General features: G+C 38.3%; 2 protein-coding genes across 6 annotated transcripts in view; one reads left to right on the plus strand and one right to left on the minus strand.

Annotated features, from left to right (window-relative positions):
- The window catches only part of PDGFD (platelet derived growth factor D), a 232,595-nt gene that overhangs the window by 113,832 nt on the left and 92,616 nt on the right, over positions 1-26,147 (plus strand). The window lies entirely within an intron of this gene.
- The window catches only part of DDI1 (DNA damage inducible 1 homolog 1), a 29,772-nt gene continuing 3,625 nt past the window's right edge, over positions 1-26,147 (minus strand). The window contains exon 1 of the mRNA XM_073239359.1: positions 1-26,147. This exon is cut by the window's right edge and continues 3,625 nt beyond it. Within this exon, the coding sequence (XP_073095460.1) occupies positions 1,218-2,411 (1,194 nt within the window). The 5' untranslated portion in view covers positions 2,412-26,147 and the 3' untranslated portion in view covers positions 1-1,217.

The raw sequence follows: 26,147 nt of genomic DNA on the forward strand, positions 1-26,147 counted from the left end.
ATTAAAAAAAATAAATACAGAGCTATAATCAGAACATACATTTCTTGACTCTGAATCCATTATTCTTTCTAATACCAGTCTTGATGCATTATTGCCCTGAAACATTTTCTCTGAGTCTGATGGCCTTGGGCAACTGAACCTTTGGTCTCCGGTGTTTTAGCCAAGGGTTGTAATTAAATCTAGAATCTTCCATTCCACACCATCAGTAGTAATGGAGACAGGCTTTGTCAGAATGAATCACAGTGCTGAATGAGGCCTTAGAGATCTTCTCAATCGGAAGTTTTCAAAAGTTTTTTTAACAATGAAACCCTTTGTTTAAATATGATTTATGTAGCAGTTTAATATATAAAGCAGTTTTTTTTTAAGAAAGAGATAATCTAACTAAAATGAGTATTAGGGGCCCTGAACCACTACATACCCCTACCTCCCACTTTTACCATAATACAATCAGTAGGCTTCTAAGAAGCACCGCAATTTAAATAAAAAATTTACTTGATTACTTTTGTTTCACAGGGTTTCTCTGAATACAGGGAAAGGAGAACATTAATTTGAATAACCTAGGAGAAAAATCCACTTTGTCAAGTTTGGCCAAATTAGCCTTTAGAGGCAGATTGCAGTGAACGCAACTCCAGGGGAGTCCAGAGGAAGGGAAAATGTAAAATATGAGCAAATGACTGTACTAAACAGACATTCATAAATATTAATCAAATCAAGAATACAATTGACCCACCATTTCTAATACCTTTCCCAAAGAAAACAAAATCTGTGAAAAATAGACATGTTTCTCTGAATATAAGTAATTGTTAGTGCTGATCTGAAATACTTATACGTAGATGCCCAGTAGGGTCTGCAGCCATGGCTTTTTCCAGGGAAAGGGAACTGTGCAAAATTGCAGCTGGTTTGGACAAGCCATCCTGTAATCTGGTAGGACAGTGTCTCTGAAGGAAGAGGTTGGTCTCCTTTCACGGATTACCTGGAGAGCTGATGGAGCCTCCAGAACCTTCCCAGGATCAGGGTCAGTGATCTTTTAAGGGGAAAGAAGAGGGGCCAAGATCAGATAGTCATGATTTACATAGTGACAGATCTGAGAACTCAGTCCCAAGGCCAGGTTTAGTTGTTAGAGATGTTTTTAATGATTACATTGCCAGTGAGCCCATTTCTTACAATTTTCCAGGACTTGAGACTCCCTCAAGGTGGTGGCATATTTATAACCTATTTCAATGCTTTCTTCGTCCTGAATGCCTGGCTGGGTGTTGAACAGCATCTACTACTTCCTTGTCTGGAGACTCTGATTGCCCGGTACTGCTAACCAGCCTAGCACATGGGGGTAGCTCTCCCTCGGGAAGAAAGGCAGTATGTGTGCCTGTGGTGCCGATCGCCAGCACGTTTTTCTTCAAGTCAATGGAACACTGATGTCTCCTGAGCAAATCTAGTCCTAGAAGCATGTCCATGGGTTGCTCCTCGAGTATAGAGAAAGAACATTGTAAGAAATCACCTTCAATTTGAATCTGTGCTAGATGAATGCGGCCAATAATTCTCTGGGTGCCCACTCCTTTAGCAATCCCAGCCCATCGTTGGTCCACCAGCCACATCATATTACATCTCTCCACACAGGCTTGGCTCATGATGGTCATCTGAGACCCTGAGTCAACAAAAGCCTTCAAAGGATGTCCATTCACTTTGCAGTTAATATAGAGCATGACAACTTGTCCGAAACTCTCTGGAGCCTCTTCCATCGCTAAATTCAAGTTTTCCTCAATGTTCTGCTGCCGGATTTCTTCTTCTATTCTGGCCTGTGCCTCCAAATCAAACGGGTCTGAAGAATAGAGGTGAAGCTTCTCTTGATCTCTCAAGGCCCTTTCCCTTTGCTGCTCCATCAGGACCTGAGAAAATGTCTCAAGGTTTCCACTGAGTAGGGCTTCCGCCAAACAGGGGTTGCGTTCCTTCAGCAGGGACAGATGGTGGGGACTAGAGAGCAGCATGCTTCGGACCAAGGCGGGGCTGTCGAGGCCTTGTCCAGCTGTCCCCCTCTCACTGGAGCTCGGGCCATGGGCCTGCTGGGCCGATGGTGTACGCTGGTGCTGCGGCCCGCTGCTGGATGTCCCAGGTGTGGCCATGTCAGTGAAATCAGTTTGAGGCGGGCCTGACATCGGTCCAGTTGGCCGAGGTCCCACATTCTCCTTCTGAAGTAAAACAACAACATCGCCATCTTTGAGGCCATAGGAGCCCAGGGAACAGTAGTCGTCCATGAGGAGTCGCTCCATGTAGACGATCTGGATTTCCTCTGCAGGGACACCAGACTGGAGCTCACAGAGGACGCGGAAGGTGTGGAGCTCAATGTCAGGGCTGACTTGGAGGGAGAAGGTGACCTCGGAGAGGTCGCTCCGCACACAGTGCACAGTGACCAGCATGGTGTGGGCCCAGGAGGGCCAGATGGGCAGAGGGCGTTGGTTGTTCACAGGCTGACCGGAGCCGGTCTCTGCTGAAGGCTCGGCTGCTCCTCAGGACCTGGTGTCTGTGTTTGGGCCCATTCGCCTCTCCCAGAGGCACCGCCACTCACCTGCCAGCCCAGTGCCTGCTGCTTTTCCGTGGAAGCTGCTGTGTTCCCGGGTTCATTTGTCTAGGTGTTGTTGGGAACTTGGAATGCCCACAACCATAGAAACAAAGTCCATTAGATTCTAAGGCTGGCCCTTCAAAGCCTGTTTAACCCATAATATGAAAAAGATTGTTTCAACTCTTCAGCAACATATTAACCTTCATTTTGTTCATTTGAGAATTGTACTCTCTGTACTGTTACTTATTTCCCCAAACAGTGAATGCGTGTTTCCTAGATGGCAAGTATCAGGCTATGTGCTTGCTTGGTGTGAAAGATAGCTCACGTGGCATCTGTCCTTGATGACCTCACACTGTAGCAAGAGGTTGTCGGGGAAATGGGTGAATCACAATACTAGATCACAATACTTTACAAGACATATTTAGAAATGGGTGAATCACCATACTAGATCACAATACTTTACAAAGACATATTTAGCATTCTAAGTTAAAGAAGAAACAAGTGGATCATTGAAGGTTGAGGACTGTCCATGTGAAACATTTGTGACAAGGCCTGTTTTTTCCAGAGAAAAGTGAGACATTCATTGTAACAGGAGAAATTTGTATGTGAATTTGAATGACAGGATATGAAGCTGGAATAAATGATTGGAGCCAGTTTATAAAAAGTCATGCATAAATCCAAGGAATTTAAATATTACCAATAAGCAAGAATACTCCCTCAAAAAAAAATATAAAAAAGGAGAGAACCAAAAGAGAAAAAAGAGAAAGGAAAGGAAGTGGGAAAGATTTGAATCAGGTAATTGTGGTTTTTTTTTTTCATTTAATCAAATTAAGGAAGCAATTTCTTGTGACATTTGAAGGGCCAGGTAGAAACACTTTCTGTATGGCTCAGAGAGGGAACTGTTGCTATAGTCTGAAAAGTTAGGGACAACTAAAGTGGAAGCAGTGGGGACTAAAAGTGTTTGTTGAGTAGAATGGACAAAATGTGTTTATCCATTGGATGTGGGAACTGCAAAAGAACCTTGTATGGGTAACTCATTACGTTGAGCCAGTGAGTGAGAGATGAATCTTTGAGACCAGTTTGACATCAGTTCTGTAGTAAAATACATCATTAATGTCCTGGAGGGCATGTAAGCCTCCTCTCTGACCCTAGGGCACGGCACTCCCCACGCCCCCACCTTACACCAGAGCGGAGGCTCACAGCGTAAGGATGAAGAGGTCCTTCAGGGAAAATGGCAGTTGGGTCGAATCCTTGAGAGCCAGTTCTGTTCCTCTATATTTCACTGTAAAGAGCTCGAGCCTCTCTGGCTTGGACTTTCCACCCACATATGTTTACTTATGAACCGAAAGATAGTCAACACCCTCTGCCTTGTCTCCCCTCTTTATTTCAAGTTTTCAACAAAGAACTACACCATTCAGAGAGAAGGATATTGCATTAACCTAAAGTTTTTTTTTGCTTTTGTTTCTCATATTTGTCTCAGATGAAGGATTGGATCTCACTCATTACTCTAACAGGTTTTTACACTTACATTCTTCTTATATTAGAAATGTTGACTGAATGTCCAATGTGTGTGAAAGGTGTGCTAAACTCTGGGGATACACACATGATGAACAATAAATCTAGGCTTGTTCTTACAGGAACTTAGAATCTAAAAGAGCGCACACAGACACAAAGTTGGGGGTTAAAAAGTACTGTCGAAGTCAGCACAGCACAGGAGAAGTGAACAAATGTGGAGAACAAATACTGAATGTAGAGAGGGCTGTCAGGCAGAGGAGTCTTCCCCAAGGAGCTGGGCTTAGATAAGAAAAAGCAGCCGTGTGGGCTGGGCCAGGGCGGAGAAACAAAGGCCTGGAAAGCAGGGCCTGACCGAGAGCCTTTACCTAGAGAGCCAGCACTTCATGATAGGGAGGATTTTATAAAATTGTAGGGAATAAAACCTACAATTAAAGTATTGTAATTTTCCTGATTATGAATTATTGTAGAGCTATTTTTCACTATTTATAGACATGGATGGTCCTTGACCCAACAATATTAAGTTAACAAAGGTGGTTAGTTGTTCTGAGCATCCTGATGAGTTCATGAGAGATCAATGTTTTCTCCTGAGATTGGGGCAATTATAACGTGAAACGTGTCACGTGCACATTACTCTGCGCAGATGAGCAGCCAGTGATGCTTAGATTCAGTGTTCTTTCCCACCCATCCCACCAACCAGTTTTGGATAGTCTGTTCTTAAAATCTTAATAAATTCAGAAGTAGTATTAGGGGGTTTGTTTTTTTAAACAGTGAATGAAACTACTATAGAATAAGCTTTGTTTTTTTCTTTTTTGGCAAAGCAAGAATTCAGGGTTCACATCACAAGAAGCTATCATCTTTTTATTTCATTTACCATTGCCTTGATGCTGAACATAATTAAGCTTTACATGGTTTGTTGTATTATCTTGCTGTAATTCTTTACTTTTAGTGGCATTTCACATTTTTGTGCTTTTTACTATTTTACCCTTTACTGAGAATGCACAATGGAAAGCAAAAAGCCTCAAGTTCTGGCCAGTTAACTGTTATGGTCCCTTAGACCAGAAGACGGCAGGATTGGTAGGGCATTTTTGGGTCTGCTGGTCCAGCCACCCATCCAGGCCTCAACCTCTGTTGCAAAACAGCCTGGAACCTGAAAAGATAAACACAGCCTCCTGGGGCAGTTTAGCACTTCTATTTATAGTTTGATTCTTTCATTCCAGTCATCACTATTGGTGGTTAAAATGCCATATGTATAATTATCTTACCTCCAAATCTTAAATACAAACCTCGTCTGATTATGTAATAAACTTGGAGACCATTTGGTTTATATGTGAAGACTCCCACATATAAAATGTTCTTACATCGTAAGTTCCCAAAGTTACATGCCACTGAGAAATGGGCAATCTGAATTATCTAGGTGTGCTAATCTAGGTAACTGAAGGTTGTTGTAACTTTTCTCGGTGTTCTTTTCTTTTTTGTTATTTTTGTGAGTGTGTGATGTACATTCTCTTTCTTCCTTGGTGAGTGTAATATAGGAACATAATTGGATCTTTCTGTGATAAGTGAGACTCCCGCAAGGTCTCAGGGCTATCACTCAGAAAATCAATTCTCATTGTATAGCCTAAATACCCAGAAAATAGAAAAGATGACACTGATTTCATACTGGCCAAGTAAATAACCCCAAAGATATCTTTTGGAATAAATCCACAATAATACCTTTTATAATTTGCCTCTTTGTGAAAACTTAATGCAGCAAAAAATCAAGATAATTGATGCTTCCACTTAGTTCAGTCAGTTGATGTTTAAAATTCCATCTCTGGCTTTCCAGAGTAAAATAAACGTCTTTTCTGTGAGAGAAAAAAAATAGCTGCATAAGTATTATAATGTAGTATATGCAATAATTAAACCATGTTAAGCAAATATATTAATTTGCTGTGTTTGGATTCCTTTCTTTAAGTATGTGCCTGCTGCTGCTATTAAAAAAGTATAATCAAGACTTACTGAGACAGTTAAATAATTGCTTGAGATTCTCAATGCACCTTAGGAAAGATGCAGAATATTTAAAGCCATACTTATAGTTTAAACAGCTAGTTTTCCCACTGTTCTTCCATTTCTTTTGCAATAATACCATAAATTGTGCCACAACTGTCACAGATGAATAACATTTATTTCTTCAGATAGTTAATTATTTAATAAACACATGAAAAATGTTCTAATGAAAGTTTAAGCTTTTATTAGTATGTTTGGAGGTCTCTAAACATATGAAAAGTTTTAGTATGCCATCTTAGAAGCTTGAACACCATAAATATATATTAGAAGTTTGAAACCTCTTAAATGTATAAACAAATATTAAATCTGTAATTGAAGAAACTCATGAGACCCACGAATTTCATCAGCATCAACCTGCTGAGAACTCAGCCAGTGATTTTTCCTCGTCGTAAGGAGAAGGAACATGGACAGAAAACCAGCCCCTGGTCCACACGCATACATAAAGAGAGAGCACGACCAGGTGCAGATTCAGTCAGGACATGTTTTCTCGAACTTTAAACATGCAATTTAAAAGGTTGTGTCATTTTTTGGTGCATTTTATTGTTATATTTTATAGATGGGTGTTTTAATATTTTATCAAGAAAAGAGATGCATTTTAAGTCCTATATTGCATGTTGAAAATAATCTGATATTTTAGCTCTTGCTTTTTCACAGTATATTCTTTCCATGTGTGTATTTGCTTATTTTTAAGAAAGTTTACTGCTATTATTTTACGACTTGTGGTCCCTTCCAATGTCTTAATCGTATAAAAATTATTTCAGTCTTTGGAATTAATGCCTTGTTATTGAAAATTTGAAGTTTACTTATAATTTGTGAGGGAAACATTTATAGATTTATGAATTTAGTGTAACATTAAAAACAGAATGAAGTTATGGCTTCGTGGTCTGTCAGTTACTTTTTTCTTACTTTTCAATGTACCTTAGAAGAGGAGTGTTTTAATTTTCCTATTCATTCTGTGAAGGTAGAGTGTAACCATGTAAGGTGAAATAGTAATAGTAATGATAATAGGGCATTATGTTTTGAAATCAGCTGCAATTGAGGAAAATCATTCAAACCATTTATTGTTTACTCTTTTATAGTAAATCATAATCAATGCATTTTAGTTATAAACTTGTTGGTATTTACATAATTAGTTTTCTGACATTTGGAGATGTGCTCAGAAACATGTTAATAATTTCTCATAGTAAATATTTAATGACCACTTTGTAGGAGCAAATCAGTATACAAGGGGTTTTGAGGACAGAAGGATAAGACTCATTTTCCTCCTTCAAAGAACAAGACATCTACTAGGGAAGATAGATTCATGCACTTTGAGTTATTTTATGTAATAGAAATTAATAATCATACTAGATGCATAAATAAAATGCTGTGCTTGTTTAAAAGAAGTAAAGGTGACTTGTTTGGCAGGGGGAGTGCACAGAGTGGATAGGACTATGCAAAATGTTCACTGGAGAAAGTGCCTGCTGAGTTGGCCCTGGAAAAATTATTTGCTCACAGCTATTGTTAAATTTTACCTTGTGGTTTTAGAGGAACATTCCTTTTCTTGGTGCATAATACAACTCACTCAACTGCTTTCTCCTCACACAAACATACATTTTACTGTTCATTATTTTTTTCCCTGTAGATGCTGTAACTGAACGGATGCAGAAGAGTGGTAGAATTGGTGTAGGGAAGGAATAATAGTCTAGCCTTCTTAAAAAGTAGTCTCCCCAACCCTCATTCACGCAGTCACCCACACAGATACAGACAGAATGAATGCCATGATGCTTTCTGGTACAGACCCTGTCTAACTGAGTTAAGAGGCCATCTTCACTGCAGGCGGGAACACCTATGCAGTGTGTGAACTGAAATCTGCAGAGGTCTTTCTCTCATTTCACCCTTACCTACTTTAGAGTTAGTGAATATTCCTTCAAGACATTGGCATTACATTGCCCATCAGTCATACTTTATGTCAGTCTGTAGTCTGTGGAGATACTTTATTAGAAAATGGGTAGAGGCTACATCGGGAATTTCCAAGTCCATGTGGGAGCTTTTAATACAAAGGTATATAATTAGTGGTTATCATACTTTTTTAAAGAAGTTGTTTATGGAACTACACCTGTTATCTATGATACAATGCAAAGCTTTCAACCAGTTTTCGTATTATTCCTACAGAGGAATAGCATTCAGTCTGCCCCAGAATCTGCCACCCGAAACCGGCTACGTGTCAGGGGACTTTATCATTGGTGACCCTTTGGGCTCGGCTGCCTTTGCAGTGTTGTTGTATGCTAGTCTCCCAACAGGACAGAGATAAAAAGAAAAGATCTCAAAAAAATTTTTAGAAGCCCATTGTACCACGACCACATGGTCGGTTGGATATTTCATGAATTATGTGCATGATAGGTGATGTTTCTACAACTGTGTTTTAAAAGACACTATTTCCAGATTGTTGTTTATGTAGCTTTCTCTATTCTAAACAGCAGCTGAGTTAATTGATCGCTATGGTAATTAGCATGGCTAAAGCCCATCTGTCAATAGAATTGAATTGTATTCCAACCATGAAAATGAGAAACAAAGCCTGATAAACAAAAGCTTGATTTTTTTTAAGTTGCAAATAAAAGAGAAATCAACTCACCTATTTTTCTCAGAAAAATTAAATTTAGCAGCCTACATACAAGGAGAATTCTTTCTTAGACCACCTATCAGGTCCAGAGCATTTTCTTTCTTATTAGAATGGTTTTGGATTGTTAATGTCTCCATGGGCTCTCTCTCTGTTCTGAGAGATGTGGAACTACCATACCCGTCCTTGTTCCATTATTATTTCCATTCCACTTATGAATATATTCTATTTCACTCAGCTCGTATAACTGCTGATATGCTCTTATTTACTCGTGTATTGTTAAAATATTTCAGTGCTTCTTATTCACAAAACATAAGTAGTCTCTCTTAGGAGGCCTCCAGAGGACAAGAACTAATCAGAGTAACCATGTACCCTGGCTTTCAAAATCAGAGACCCAATTTCTGATGTTGAAGAGACAAAAGATAGGATCGTTGATTGTTTTTTTTTCTTTATAAACTGTAAATGAAATGGAACAGAAATGTCTTGGGCAACCATGACAAAACTGCTTTTGAATCTCTTATTTTTCTGTATTTCCTTATTTTCCTTCAAAGCAACTTAAAACGCTATTAATTCTGAAGAACCTGGGTTTTGCTTTATCTTCTTACTGCAGTGTTTTGCATCCAGAATGTAACGTGGTGGGCCCTCCATGCCTGTGGCTAGGAGACACTGGACTGAATGTTCTAAGGATAACTGGTAAATTACTGCTTATGCAACATGAAGTATTATAGCATTAGATCAAAATGAAAAAAGTGGAGCCGCACTGTAATTATCCTTTGTGATATTCAACTTGGGTTCTCAGACTATTTCTTTACAGAAAAGTTTAAAGCAAACAGAGTCATTAATGCCTGTATTTGTAACAAGCCAAAAAACAACAAAACAGTGACACGTAGAAGATGCAATTAGTGTTTGTTGGGATGGATATATAGCAGATTCATCCAGCAGTTAGCTTTGGGTCTCTGCCTTCCCTTTTAAAGTCCCAGGTAAGATCATTCCTTTAATGAACTGAGTATTTTCATCTAAAATAACAAGGATCATCTTAGATACAAGATATTTCACAGAAAAAAAAGAAAACCTCATTCCATACTTTTTAACAAAATAGGCTCTAAGTGAATCATTTCTTACAAAGAATGAGGTGGGTTCTGTTCTTTGAAAGTATTTGCTCAGTGTGCCTCTATAACCAAAAAGAAAGTCAACAGAATACAGGTATCTTCAAAAACTATTACCAAAAATTTGATCAAGGTATTTTATTCTACCCTTGTATAAAGCAACAGAATTTTATATCTGCAGTTCTGGAAACACACGCAGGAAGTGGATAAGATACACAAATCAGCAAAAATAGCCTGTTGTGGCTTAGAAGTCATAAAAGTAGATTAAGTTCCCAGAATTTGTCACTTACTATCTGAATGTCCTTGGACAAAGCATTAATTTATCTGAACCTTATTATCCTCTTACATAAAAGGGGGATGATGACAGTAATCTATTTTCCATAGGATTTTGATGTGGATTTAATGAATAATTTGAATTTGTCTTGTAAATGGAAAAGTAATCTACCAAAGTTGAGTTATTTTTTCCTCACATGAGTAGAAACAGTAATTAACAACCTAGAAAAGTAACAGAGGATGGATTATAAATCCTGAAGAAACTGTGTAGAATAATTGTAACTGCTTATTGACTTGAATTGGGTACTGTTGCACTTTTAGAGCTGTTCCCTCTAACTTTGTCCTCTGGGCTGCCCAGGATAGTAGCAAGACTTGATCACCAAATCTGTTTCAAAACCAGGAAGTATCCTTCAAAAATTTAATAAGTAAATCCCCTAATAGTGCATTAGTTCAACAATTTATTCAGTGCTGTTTTTAACCATGGCAGTCTGCGAAGTGTTCTTACAAAGTAAAGTAGACAACAAGGTCCCTGTGTATCAGGTGCTTATGGAATTACTGAGCAGACGACGTCATGAAGAGGTAGTCTGTTCACCATGATTAAGAGGGGAGAAGTGTTACACAGTAAATCAATAGTATTGTGAATATGCTGTGTGCAGCCAAACTGCCAATGCTGAGAATGTAAGTAATGGTCTTTCCCATAAATTATGTTTCAGAACCAACCGCTATTGTGGACAAGGTACGTGTTAGCTGAAACAATGTCAAGCCTCATACCACAGGTTCCTCAAAGTCCTTTTTTTCTTTGTTTTAACCAAACCCTCGGACTAAATTACAGAACTGAGGAAATCTACCACTCAGACTGGATGCCCAGAGTCATTCGGCCTGGACAGTATAACCCATGAGGCCATGAGGTTTGCAAACCTAGGGGTGTCCTCAGCTCAGGCAGTGGCAGCCATCTAGCAGTTCTGTGGAAGAGCTGGCATTTTCACAGGGCTCAGTGATCCTGTGGCTGTGGGACACAGATCACAGACGTGATCTCTCAGAGCAGGATCTTCAAACGTTTTTGATGGTGCACCTCATTAATTAAATAAAACACTTTGATTATGCCCTCAACATGTATATATAGGTTTATAAACTGTATGTAGTACTGTATAAAATTATAAAATATGAGGATTGATATTTGAAGTGGATCAGTTAAAATAAATACAAATAGAATTTCCCCTGTTGTTCTCCTGCCCTCAACGATGTGTCTGGAGGTGTAAGAATGTCACTTTTGAGACTACTAGAGGACAGTTAAGTCTCTGATGCTTTGGACGTGTGGTCAAAGGGCAGGCTTCCTTCCTGGATGGTGTAGGTTAGTATCAAAGTAGGAGGGTGAGAGTTCAAAGGGAGTGTAGTCTGGAGGGTCCTCGCAAAGAGCCACACCTGTGGGGTGTTCACTTCGGAGACCAGCCTCTCCTGATTCGGCATTCATCTGGCTGGAGGTCAGAAGAGAGTGTGACAGCCTAAGCCATGGAGTCAGAAGCACAAGCACTAATGGCAGGAGCAGCAAGAGCACAGCTCTAACGTTTCCCCCTATTGCCCTGGCATAGGGAGCAAAAATACTCTGTAGAACGTCCCCACGTGACCTGACTGCCAGGTGACTTGGACCCAGCCGAGAGAAATGGGGAACTGAAGAAAGCAGATTCCAAAAGAGTTTACCTCTGCTTCTCAGTGGCTGGAAAAGTTTATGAGCTCTTTGGAAAGACAGTACTGCTGGATAAACAAAGCCGAGCTTTTGTGATGCTTGTACTTTTGAAGCAGGTAGTGTGGCTGCCCCGCCTCAGCTCCCTGAGCCCACATTGGGGTTCCTGTAAATGCTTCCATTTATTTCCCTGCACCTGGTGGCTGGGGTACTCTGCTCCCGGCAGCTTGCTCAGACCCCTTCTGCTTGAAGTGCTGGAGCTTTAACGCAACCAGAAGCAACTCTCAAGCAGTGGAAGATGGGATTCTGGGGATCAATTCCCCAGCCTCCTCCTTCTTTCTGTGGGGCAATTCTCAAGGAGCTTCCGTATGGTTACTTAGAGGGGTTGAACCGTGTTGCCAACAGTAATAATGTGTTAGATTTTCTCCCTGCTTTGTCTCAGTTTATCCACTTTCTCACTTTTGCCTCCCGGAATGATCTCCCAAATTAAGATTCACTGCACCCATATCCTTGTCTCAGTGTAGCATCTGAGGAGAAATAAACCATAACTGAATCTGGAGTGAGGGGAGTTACATGTTTATTACTCTGTTGTGGATGTTTTTCTCAAATGACTTCATCTAGAGTCTCAAGCAATTCAATATGAAAAGATAAGCATAATGGATTTACACCTCATTCCATCTGGTCAAAATCTTGGTACATGGATCAGGATTCATTGTGGGCGTGTAGCTTAACTCTACATATTCTATAACAGTGTCTTCAACTGTTGCTCTAAATTGGTTGATTCAGATTTGAAAGTGCCTTGTTAGTAAATCTCATGGTTTTGTAGATTTGATGATTACAAGATATAATGTAACATAGCAGGCATCCAGTTTAAAGTAAGTCTCAAGGGCATGGATTTCAGATATACTGAGAGGTTCAGCTTCCTACTTAGACATTTTTAGTTCTGTGCATGAATTTCTTCACATTTTCAAGAAGGATCTCAATGTCTATATTCTGTTGGCTCCTGAGAAATCCACCTGGCAATGATTTGGGGACTTATTTTAAGGCAAAATCACATTATGATACTTGGTTAAGGATGTGTTTCATATTCTGGGCATGACTTCTTAAGATCAGTACTTCAGTAGAGATTATACAGATTTTTACATTTATATGTGCAGATAGGTAATTTGTATGCACATTTTTGACAGCAGCCTTATGTGTATCTTTCATTGTTTTGACAATATTAGCAAACATTAGAGAGACACTGACTCAAATACCAGTTATTTGTGTGCAATCCAGTTGACTTACTGTGGTTCTTTGAAGAAAATTGGTATTCTCTGACCAACATGGATGGAATAGCAGCATGATATGTAATGCTTCATTTTCAAATATGTCCGTATTATATTCAAATATATTAGTAAGTATAGAGTTGGAGATATTAATCCTTTTGATTTACCTATTTTTTCATCAAAATTTATAGCCCAAAGCGAAAAGTCCTTGACACTAAAAGCCAAATTATGTATTTTCTGAGAATTTTCTGTTCAATAGGGTCCCAAAGGAAAGTACTGCTTCCCTCATGTGAAACCTTTCTCCTCAGAGCCTTAGTTAATGTTATACCGATGGCGCATATGCTTACATGTGTGAGAGGTTGGTGAAAGCAAAGACATTGAAGAAATGATTTTGGATCATATTGACAGTAGTCAGAGTGTCCCAAGCATGTACACCTTTGTTTTTTCTTAGGTTAGCAATGTCTGTATATTAAAATACAGCTAATGTTAGAGATGCAGGCTGTAATACCCTCACTCTGAATTTGACTTTCAGACACAGTAAGGATATCATTTCTAAGAGAATTTCTTCAGCAAATGTGTAAGCTGTAACAGGCACTTTTCCAAGCTATGACATTCCATTTGAGAGTCCATGGTGATTGAAATAGTAATTCACTGTGGGAAGAGAAATGCTGAGCTTCTATCAGTGTGGCAAATTTTTCAGGTTATGTTTTACTTAATCTTTATTCTGTGACTACATAATGTGTTTCATGGAAAAGATATGTGACATTTCTTAACAGGATTGTCTGTACATGATATGAAGACCAGACATTAGGAGAAATTGTGAAATTTATGAAGAATGGATAGTGTGCTTTTTTAATGAAAAAGCCAGAACTATTCATTAAAGAGTCAGGGCTGTCTTTTTTTTCCCCTTGTACTCAAAATCCACACTTCTGAGATGTTGCCCAGTAGATAGCATTTCTGGAATGATTATATAAGTCTGTCTTTGGTGAATTGCGTGAGCTGGAAGAAATTCTGCCTTAATTGCAAAAGAACAACTGAATCTCTTGAGATCAAGAGCTCCCTGAAAAGACAGGATGGCTGACATTCTATCAGAAATGTACTGGAGCAAAGAAACTTATAGCTCAGAAAGATGTAAATAAAACACTGCTCAGAAGACATTTCTGTTGTGCATCTTGCAGCTGTTATTTGTTAGAGATTCTAATTATCTAACTTTACCTTATTCCAGAAGATATTTAAGGTCATAGTTGCAGCAGATTGTTAATTATATACAAAGGTATGTAAAGTGGAACATTTCACCCCAAGGTAGCCCCCCAAAATGGCTATCACCACTTTATTAAGTGTACCACTGCCGAGCTTGGCTGTGGTTGCTCAATCAAAGGTTTGTGTACATAATTTGTTCATTTGGGCAATAGTTGTTCCGTAGTTTTCATTTTTGACTAACTGGAAGTATAAACCAATAAGCCTTTGAAGAAATAAAAACAGTTTTTACATTTCCATATAGTTATAATCTGAAGAGTATCTAGGACATTTTTAACAAGAAAAAAACAGCCTGTAAATTTAGTGTGTGTACATATCTCAACTAGATATTTGTTAAGGTTCAGATATGTACACTAAATGTTGGTTTAATGTAAAAACAGAAACCAAGATAAAACATTGTTTCACTTGTATTTTTGTAAATTTTAGGGACAGGTTTTTTCTTTCTTACAGTGTGGTTGGGACCAAGTATTTTGGAAATTGACCCAGGAAATTGAAGAGGTAAAAGCTGTTCCTTATTAATGCTACAAAAAATACATGTTAATGTAATATGACTCTCTAAATAATCATTATGAAAGCATCATTCTGTCAGCAGTCTTGTGTGTCCTGGCTACTCACAGAAGCGATATAAATTAGTGCAGTTGTCTCTCTACTAAAACCAAATATCAATCATGAACACTGTACTAATGGGATCCACTAAATTAGAACTTGAAAGGAGAATACAAAGAACAGTAGGAAACCAGTTGAGTCCACAATGTGGAGTAAGAACTCCACTTGTCCTGTAAACATAACTATTTTAAGAAAGCAAAGTGAAAAGTATGACCTTATATATGTCAGCCAGCATGCATCTGTGCGTCCTCTTTGCTAGGTGGTTAAAGTCTATTATATCCCACTTTGAAAATTCTTCTTTTGTTAATAAATTTCTAATCTTTTCATGTTGCATTTTGTTTTTATTCTTTGCTCTACTAACTGGGGAAGAAAATAAGGAAGGATGTTTTTTCCCTTGTATCAGAGCTCTGAGGGGGATTCTCAGCACTTGTGAAATCAGGAGTTTTTAACACTTATCTGAATGTGCTATTCCTAACCCAGTTATTGATACGCCTTTCACCGTGCCTACAGCCAGGGTGTGAGTTCACTTCCTCCACCACTGCTGAACCCTCCTCCACCTTGACTCTTAGAATGGCTCTTCACTTACGTGTTGGTTAGCTACTTGCAGAATCAGCTGTGTAACAACTGTCCTAAAACCCAGTTCCTTAAAATAAAAATGATTTTTTCTTGGTCATGTGTCTAGGGTCCAATGAGTATGACAGTCCTAAACTAGGCTTGCATGGTGTTAACTCCTGTAATCAAGTTGGGTCCACATCTGCTCCATGTGTCTCATGCTTGGCCTAATATGCTCTACAATACATGTGCTTCTCATGGCAAGAGTAGAAGCACAAAAAGTTGAACAATGCAAGCACCCTAGGCCTGGGCTCAGAATTGGCAAACAAGCCTGTGCTCTGTTGTCTCAATCAAGTCATATTCCCAGGCCTGGCATCAGTGGGGCAGGAAAATGAAGTGATGGACTCTTTGTAGAAGTACTATGACAACATCAGTGAGGAAACCAGAAAGGTGAAGAACAGGGACAACAAATGAAATCTACTATAGTATGCATGTAAGAACAGGCCACCCTTCCCTTTTGTTTCTCAAAACTTTGTTTTTCAAGGAAGTTCTAGATTACATCTCCAGCTAATACAACTAGTGACCCAGTAGGTCAAACTGAAGAGAACCAATCCATTCCTAGTTTTCCCTGGACCTGTACAACTTGGATCCGTGGACCTGCTGCCATTGCCAGGAACCCTTTGTTATTAGTCCACAATAAGATAAGGAACTTGTACCAAATGTAGCTTAATTATCACCCTGAGTACATTTCGCTAAAATTGCTCTTTGTAGTAGGGAATTTTTTTCATGAAGGAAGCTATATGTTTATTTTCTACCTAACTCAAGCTCCTCATCACATAGCAGCCAGGCACTCTGAGTAGCATTGCCCTAAAACTCCTCTAGAAAAATAGACCCCTAAATCCAAGATTTCAATTCTTTTACTAATTTCAGATTATACACAAGTCCCCAGAACTGAAGTTAAAATATAATGAATTCAATACCTTTATATTGGCATTAATGGTCTTGTCTCTTTGAAACTAGTATAGATTCATTCATTCAGTTGTATAATATTAGGATAGATATGAAACCTGGCAGTTGTGTAGAGGCATAAGAAAAATGGAGTATAACATATGATATATACTAAGTCTAGTACTTTTAAAATGTAGTCATTTCCCTAGATCTCAGTAGGAAAATATGTTTTCCATTGCAGTTTTCAATATATTATAGAAACATTTATTGTGTTCTCTGGTGTGTCCAAGGTACCTATCAAAATACAGCTGTGATGTAATAAAATAATTATTGCTATTATTAATACTTATCTGCTTTGTCATGCATATTATCTCATTCATGTTAGATTGGAAGTTTATTCCAGTTTTTATTTTCATTTAGGAGCTATCTATAAATTGTAATATCTTTGGCCGATTAAATAGCTAAAATCAGGTCACACTTTATGGTGTTTATATTTTCCGTGTATTATATTGACAGTGACAGTCATCTCAAGTTTATTAGAAAAAAATTAATGAAATAGCCCCAGGGCCTAACCTTTCTAGAAATAGTGTCAAGGAAAGCCATATTTAAAATATTAAGTATATGTCTCCATTTCTACATTTTATTATGTATGTTACCTGTACTCTCTGAAGCAATAAATCTGGCTAAAAAGCTGCCTTGCCAATCTCTAAATTCCTAAAATGTTTGCTGTGTAGAATTCATTGTTTACTCCTTTGCTATTTTTCTGTGTGTCTGTTTAAAAGACATTTCTATCATTTCTGCTTTAAATTTTGTAAAATATTTTGATTTTTTTTAAGGGGATCCTTTTAACAATCCCACAAAGTTAATGTTACCACTGTTTTACAGATGAATAAACTGCCGCCTAGATTAGGTGATCTCTCTTAAAGACATACAGTTAGAAAGTAGTGCAGAACACTCCATTTGAACACACTTTACTAAAAAAAAAAAAAACACCTCATTCATATTAGCCCATTTAAAATAGGTGTGGCAAATATAATATGAGTGGCTATTTATTCTCCTCCATGTCCAAGATAGATATAAATGATTGTATGTGTTAGTTCCCCCAGAGCATCTGTGGTCTTAGAAACCTTCTCAATGTAGTAATCCTGGAAGTCTCATAATGTTTTGGAGTTGGCATTCAGGATAAATTATGTTTGATTTCTATACCTTGCTCTGTTAGGATTTATGGCTTTTGTGTTTGTGCCCCATAATGGTATGATGTACCATTGTACTTCACACAAAATGACAAATGCAAAATAAGTATGTTAATAGTTTATGGTTAAATAGATCCAAGTCATAATGTGGCAGAACTTGGTTGATTAGAAGGAACAGGGTATTTTTTAAATTCATTCAATAATTTATTTCTTAGCTATTACAGGGCCTCAACTTAGAGCATCACACTGTGTTATGCATTTGAAACACAGGGATGAGTTTATTAACTGAGGCATAAAATTGGGGAAAGAAAAGGATATACCACAGCAGACAGAATGTGCAAGGGCATAAGAAATCCAGGGGCCCAATGATGCGGTGCAAACATGGCTTGGCTGTCTGTAGCTCACCCCTGAGGAACGGGACCTCGTAGGTGCCCCCTGGAATTCTCTTCATAGAGAGGTTGGTATGACATGAATTGGGCATCCCCCCAACAAGACATTTTAGGTAACAGAAGCGGTCTAACAAGAGCAGATGTCATGAGTTTGTAGGGTTTATGAGTCCTGTTTTCAAAACTGCAGTTAATCTGTTCCGTCAATAAATGGACTGGTTGCCTTAACTTCTTTGGTACTGCTTCTTCAAATGTGAATGCACGTAAGGATCTTGTTGCAAGAATGTTCTGAATTTCATTCATTTGTTCAGTAAGTATTTATTGAAAGTCTCCTATTACCTCTTATTAGGTTCTGATGAAACTGTGAATGAGATTCGATCTTTATTTTCCAGAAGCTTCCAGTCTGGGAAATGTAGAACAGGAAAAGAATGAATGTTCCAGGCAAAATCAATAAAATAGCATATGTGAAATTTTCTGTCATAATTTCTAACTCCCAGAATACTTACTTCCAGTCCTCACTGTATCATCATAAGGTACTGTAAAGAAAGTGAAGGTTCTTGTGGCCAGGATTCTCACCAGTCCCTGGTCGGCTTGCTCACTACACATGTGTGGGCAATGCATTGTTATTGACTCTATATAAAGAGCCCTGCCCAGGGCTCTGGGTGACATGGTGGCAGGGCTGCAAGGCTGCAGGAGAGCAGAGACTGGAATGGCAGCACTGAGTACAGAGACAGAGACAGCTGCAGGGGCAGAGACACCCAGAGGCCGAGACCACCTTGCTGCGTGCAGACTCACTCTGAGTGGACAGGATTCTAGTGATTGACCTGCCACTATGGGAATAAAGTTGGGTATGAACCCTTTCACCCCAAGAATGTTCCATTGTCATTCTTTGGTCTCACTGAATCCATAGTGAACTTGTCCGAGGCTGAAACTCATTCACAAGACAGGTACACCATTAATTTTTTTAAAATCTAGAAATGCCTCTATCCTGTTATTATCAGTAGGACCAGTAATAGCCACTGTGCTAGTTTTTAAATCTCTGTAGAGATATAAATGTGACACACCTTTATAAAAGGGCCTGTTTAGCAAATGCCAAGGCTCCTATCATACAATTAATTATTGTGCACGCACTTTCAGTAAGGCTCTAATGGGTACAGCTATATAAGGCTTCAGCGCTTCCTTGTGTAAGTTAGCATCCTGGTATATGGTATTAAGATAAGGATATAGGCAATGTCAGCTGAATAAGTCTTTGTAAGACAAATGTCAGGCAGCCTCAGAGTCTCACAGGTGAGAGAGAAGATCAAGATTTCCACACAGTTATTGTTTATTGAACACTTCCATGTTTAAGCATTTGGAGATTGTGAAGATTACAAATTAGAAGGATGGTCATTTCTTTTGTAGTGGAGGTAGATGAGGGGTCAGGCAGGATGATGATGGAAACTATGCTGAGTACCAGATTGAAAAAAGAGCTGGAGAAGCTAGGAGGTGAGGACTGATGTCTGGCTACTGTGGACTGAGATGCAGCCCCCAGGGGCTGGAGGTCAAGTCCTCCCATCTGATGTCCTTGGTATTTGTTTCTATATGCTGGATAATAGACAGGAAGAACACCCAGGAAATGTTAACAGATTGTTCTAAGGAGAGAGAGATTGAGGGCTGAATAAGTCAGAGAAGTTCTCTTCACAAAATTCGCTTTAATACGACCAACATTTCTTGTGTTGTTACATGCCAAGCATAGAAGGACAGATTTCCACCAACGTCCCTTTACACCAGAATGTAAAGCCCTTTTCAGAGCAAGACCTGTGTCCCCTCACATTTCTCATTTCAGCAGTGGTATGGCGCCCTGTCCATGTCTCAGTGGCACCCACTCAGGAACTGTTGGTTGAATGTGTGTATGTCAAATGACCTTCCAAACTTGCATTAAAAACACAAACACACAAGTTGTTCAATGCCTGCCGTGGGTGGTCACTCCAGTTGCTTTCCTGACCCTTTTGTCTTACTCACAGAACCCTGATAGGTGGACATGGGCTCAGGGGAGGCCCAGCCACCCCCAGCCTGGGGAGTGTGTTGTGTGAATGTGAGCCAGTCATGGTAACTCCCCTCCCTCTGCCAGAACAAGAGTAGGCCCGGGAATGTGCCCAGATTCTGTCCAGTGAGACGCAGAGAAGGCCTGCTTAGGGGTGGAGGGGTGGGGTGGGGGTTCCAGGAAGGTTTCTGCCTCCTTTAAAAGAGAATCCTGTGGAGGAAAGCCCTTTTTTGGCCTCTGAAACTAACCCTTTGAGGGGAAGATAGCTGGAGCCGCTGGGACCATCTATTACATTTCAAGGACGGCAGCCAGCACATCCAGGCTAGCAGAACAGACAGGTGGAGACCCATGACTTCATCTCAAAGTCTCCAGTTAACCAGCCCAGAGAAAGTTCTACCTCCAGACTTGCTGTATGACATGACGCATTTTCTTTACTGTTTAAATCATTTCTAGTTTGTTCATCTGTTACTTGCAGCCTTAATAAATTAGCTTATGAGATCGGTAAATTGATTGTAACTGTGGTGCAAATAAAGTAAAAGGCAGAATTGTGTGCAGAATTTCAGAAGGATTCATTCAGCAAATATTTCGTGAGAGCTTACCGCTCTTCAAATATTGATAAATCAAGAGAGAATGTGTTTCTGTTGAGGTTTCTGACTCTGTAGCACAAACATGAAATGGATAGTAAAAGACAGCTGGTATTCAGTGTAGACTCCGTGTGAGCTCTTTATATGCATGAAATGATTGTCTTTGCGCATCTGTTTTTAACCAAAAGTGAAAGTAGAAATGGAAAATGTGTGAATAGCTCATTTGGACAACCATGCAAAACTTCTCATGCAATATCATAATTTGGTGAAACATGCCACTCTAAATAGCTTAATGCATTCTACTACTCTGGCATCTTTTGATTTATTCAGTTTTCACACTTTCCAAAACCCATTTTATTCTGTATACATCTCTAGGTCTAATGTAGAGACATATACTAGTTAGAAAATCATGCATTTGAATGTACTGTTTTATTTAAGGAAAATGTTAAATAGATGATTTTCCTATGTGCACAGGGACTTTAAAGTGCTTTTTTATATTCCAGATGCATAGACAATGCTGTCTTTTTTTTTTTTTGAGACACCAGAAGAGATAACCCATAGTTCTTGCCTCTGAAATTGGTCTTTTTCTAAGATTAACTTAAAATGTAGCTTTGTTCATACCTGTGACCCTTTGAGATTACACAAAATCTGCATTCCTCTTTTCAAGCAGTAGCCTGTCAATCTATGAAGAAAATAAAACTTTATTTCAGCTGTTGGCTTCTCATAGCACAGTATCTGTGCCAATGCCACAGAAGATTAGTAACTCTATCTCAATTTTAAGATTGCCCATTCTGCCTTGTAGCTTCATACTTAGAATGAAAGCATGAACCTCTTCCACTGTCTAAATGCAGCTGCTGATGCCCATCAGGCACTGTTTAAGATCTCAGTAAATACTTATAGAGTAACAGACTACTTTGGGTCTCGTCCCAGAAAAAACTTCAGATTTCTTTTCTGCTTATCACTTTTAAAGTTTTTATGGAGTGTATTTTAAAGAATTGTAATGAGTGTGTTTCCAAATAAAATCTAGTAAGGTTTAAAAGCAATTACTCATGGTTTATGAATAAAATAAAAAGTTAACATAAAATAGTTCAGAACAACAGACACACTGGCAATATCCTTGAAACCTTAAGATGATGGGAATAGAAAGTTCTATCTTTTATTTTCCTTGGCAAAAACAATAGTAACATAAGAGCCTAGAACCTGCCCATTCTGCCTAGTAGCATCATACTTAGAATGAAAACCTGAACCTCCTCCACTGTCTAAATGCAGCTCCTGATGCCCATCAGGCACTGTTTAAGATCTCAGTAAATACTTACAGAGTAACAGACTACTTTGGGTTTTGTTCCAGAAAAAAACTTCAGATTTCTTTTCTGCTCATCATGTAAAACATCATCTGATTATTATTAATACATGGGTTTCCAGGGAAGCCAGGCAGATGCTGATAGATCATGAGTCATTTTTTTCCACATAGCCTTCCAGTTTTCTAGTATAAACCACAATAGGTCTCTGAAGATGCCTATTTGAGTTCACAAATAGATTCCTTTTCACACACAGTTCCATCATTCTCAATATGCATTAAATGCTAATATAAATTGTCCTTTATTAAAGGCCAGACCTTTTTTTCTATCTCATCTGAAAAATGATTCTAAATTACCAAAGGAGTGGTCCAGCAAAAAAGCAAGCTGGTCTTATACTGACATGTATTTCATAAGCTAAAAGTATATTGTAAGCTTTTTAATAATATCTAAAAGACAATATATATTAGAATATTTACAATTCCTAATTTGAGAGTCTGACTTTATCATGTATGTGTATTACAAACATATGACCATGCCTTAGTTGTTTAACCTAGTTTTTAAGTCTGATCAAAGATAATGTTATTTACTGTTAAATTTTTTGCTTTAAAATTATGGTTATAGAGAGTAAACAGGGTCATCTTGAGATATTAAATAATCTCCTCTGAGTATCACCTATCAACTCATACAGTTACTTTATTTGTTCATTTATTCACTCCCACAACAAACTTAAATTAACATCTGCTGGCTGCTAGCATGAGAACAACTACATATATAAAGTATTGAAATGAGTAGAAAAAAATCCAGTTCAATATTAACTTCATTTGTTCAGGTCTTCCTTCTTGATCTGCTTGACTGGTTACAGAAATCTGTTTGTCTAGACTTAGAGTAGGTGATGCCATTAAAATAAGTCCTGATGTTAATAGAGAACAAAATTTGTCTCTTATATGTAAGGAAGTGACTTTCTGTTTCTGATTTAGTGATGATAATGAGGACTGTTGATTAAGATTCCTCTGAGCTTTAACTAGACCCATACACATTAAACAATTATTGAAGTAGCTCGGACATATTTAGTAAATAATAGCTTTTGTGATAATTATTTTAGCCTAATATTCACAGATATTCTAAAGAATATGTAAGTGATATGCTACCAAAATTTAATTTTCCCAGAGATTTCTTTGTTCCTAGACAGGTAAACCACCCAATTGTTCTATGTTTCTTCCAAGTAAATATTCAACAAATATTTATTAGGTACCCATTGAGAATAATATTACTATCTATAAATGTATGTACTTGGTGAATGGGAAAGAGGAAAGCTCAGTGTAAGTAACAAGAATACACAGAATGTGATTCAGCGTTCAAGTGAGCGGTATAAATAATGGCTGGCCAACACATGCTTCTGCCTCTCTGTTTGGGCCCCTGCCGTAGTCTTCTCCATTTTTGGCCGTTTAATACAGACACAAGCTCAGAATCCTTCCTAAGACAGTACCCTAGGAAGCCGTCACCATTCAGCGTACATGTCGAGTAAAACCTATTTGCCATCTCTAGCCAGACAAGTTCTGAAGAAGTTCAAGATCACTTAAATATATTTTGTCTGTCCCCTCAGCACTGTTTTTCTTCTTGCATAGTCATTGAGTATCACTGTGAATCCTTTTCCCCTCACCATTTCTTTCCTGATCATCTCTCTTCCACAACCGTTGCAATGGCTGATAGTAAAGTAACAGGGAGATGTTGTTCAGTGTATGGATGGGTCATGCTACCAACTGGACAACAAAAAGACTCGTCAAAGCTTCACTTCCATGTGTGGGAAGCAAGTGAAGCATGAGCCACTAAACTGTCCATGGGTTCTGGTTCTCCTTTACTTCTGGTACCCGCCCCATGGAACGGAAGGGCTGCCATGTGATTAGCTTTGGCCTGTGAAATGTAAACAGAAGCATTAAAAAAAGCACTGGGTGATACTACAGCTCCTGGATCCCCCCCGCTGTGACTGTTAAAGTTACCATGGTGACGGCTGGTTAGCTCAGGTCCTAGGGCCTGGAAACCTAAAGCAGAGGCCCGCTAAACAGAAGTTGATGTGCAGTATGAGCGGGAAATAAAATGTTGTTGTTAAAACCACTGAGATTTAGGCCAGCATGATCTAACCTCTCTTGACTAATAACACTCTATGTTTATATAGTGGATGGCCAAAACATGCCTCTGTCTCTCTGTTTGGGCCCATGCCATCACCATTTCTGTTTTTGTTCATTTAATATAGACACAAGCTCAGAATAGCAAGGGGAGAATCCATGGAGGGGGCTTACCAGACCAGATAACAATCCTAAAGAGATTTGTTAGCATGAGATTTGATAAGGAAAACAAAAGGCTTGTTTCATTCTGAAGCACCAGCCTCTGTAAAAACCAACATTGATTTAGTAATAGCTTTTGCGGGGCAAAGAATATCTGCATTGAAAGGAGATCCACAAAACTTTCTTAATAAAATGGTAATAGCATGAATTTATCCATAAAAGTATAACCTCTTTTATTTGATTATCCCAGGAGTATCCAAGTCCAAGCCTTTTTTAAATTGAGTCTCAAAGTCTTCAAAATCACTTCTGTCCTTCAGTATTGATACATATCTTTAAGGTAACATGATCTTTTTCATAACCAGTGTAAGTGATCTTGATTGGCTTATTTTAGCACTTTTAGGGCCTAAAAAAATTTTAAGGAAGATTGGGGAATACTGAGAATTCATCCGCATTTTCTTTTTAATTTATTATCAGATCATTTTTGTTTTATGTGAATGACTTATCATTTAGAGTGAACAGTTCTCTTGAAAGCCAGAAGCTTTTGACAGATGTTTATCGCCATAACAATACATGAATTCTTCTGCATTAATATCTCACAACTTTGATACTTCCTTGACCTATTCTGAGATACATGGTGATTTCTATTGCTTTTAATTTTATTGTTTAAGAGAGGAAGTGAAATTTGTTGTCTTGAACCTCAATGACAAATTAAAATTCAGTTTATTTTCTTGTATACATCTCAGCTTTCATCCTGGAAAGCACTTGATTATTTCTTTACAAGAGAATAGAGATGAGATATCATTTCTCCATTTTGTATTATATTTATACTTTTCATTTCATACTCATTTACATAAGCTCAAAAACTTTATTTTAGTGTTGCATCATAGTACAAACATTATAAAGGCATTTTAAATGACAATTACATATGAAAATACCTGAGGTTGAAATCAGATGAATCACTATCTCCTGAGCATGACCAACTTTACCCACACAAAAGTTGTGATGACAGCTGTGTCCCAACTTGCTCTACATCATAACAGCTGGACAGTTAGTTACCTTTAACAGCAATATTTCCCTGTTTTGAAATATTAATACATGAAAAAGTGTTGTAGAATTCAGTGAAATGTATTGAAAAATGACTCTAGATGTAGCACTAAAACCATATAGTTTTAAACATAAGGATACTGATGTGTTTATATATGTTATATGAAATATAATGAATGTGCATATTAAATACAAGCATTGGTATATATAAACCACAAATAGTAAGCCATGTCATTGTTACATTAACTATCAGTTTTCTTCTAGGAATTGGTGAGCCCTTTATCCAAATAAGATTAAGAAAATGCTCTGTTTGCCACAGGAAACAAGTTTTTAGTCATTAGGATATTTCAGAATCATCTCTATTCCACACTGGTCAATCCCTTGTCAGCTCTGTTGTACTGATTACTTCCTTCTGAAACTTACCCTGTAAAATAATTTCAACAGTCTTCATTGACAATGTTTATAACAATGTTGCTTTTCCTGTAATAAATGTTTTCTGGAAAAAACGCCAAATCTAGTTCTTCCGGGTATGATTTTTCTATTTTGCTTCTCACCCTTCTGTGTCTCTGAGCTATGTTGGCCGTGGTAAAGCTGATATTTTTGTTATTATGGTTGTCTTGTTCTCTGGGTTAGAATGGCTGAAAAGATCTCTCTTCAGCAGCCTTTGATTCTGTAGTACTTTGTACCATGCCATTCATCATTGCCCTTCCCATCAGCCACTGTTCTGAATGTTTTTCTTTCACTTTTTCACATCCTGTACATGGTTAGTGGTAGCCTAGTACACGTCACAAGTCACAACGCCTGCGTCACTCACCTCACGCCATCTCACCACATAGGCATTATCATCATCTCACATCATCACAAGAAAAAGGTGAGTGCAGAGCAGTAAGAGAGAGACCACATTCACATAAATTTTGTATCAGCATATATAT

This window comes from Manis javanica, chromosome 6 (genome assembly GCF_040802235.1).
Source record: "Manis javanica isolate MJ-LG chromosome 6, MJ_LKY, whole genome shotgun sequence".
NCBI lineage: Eukaryota > Metazoa > Chordata > Mammalia > Pholidota > Manidae > Manis > Manis javanica.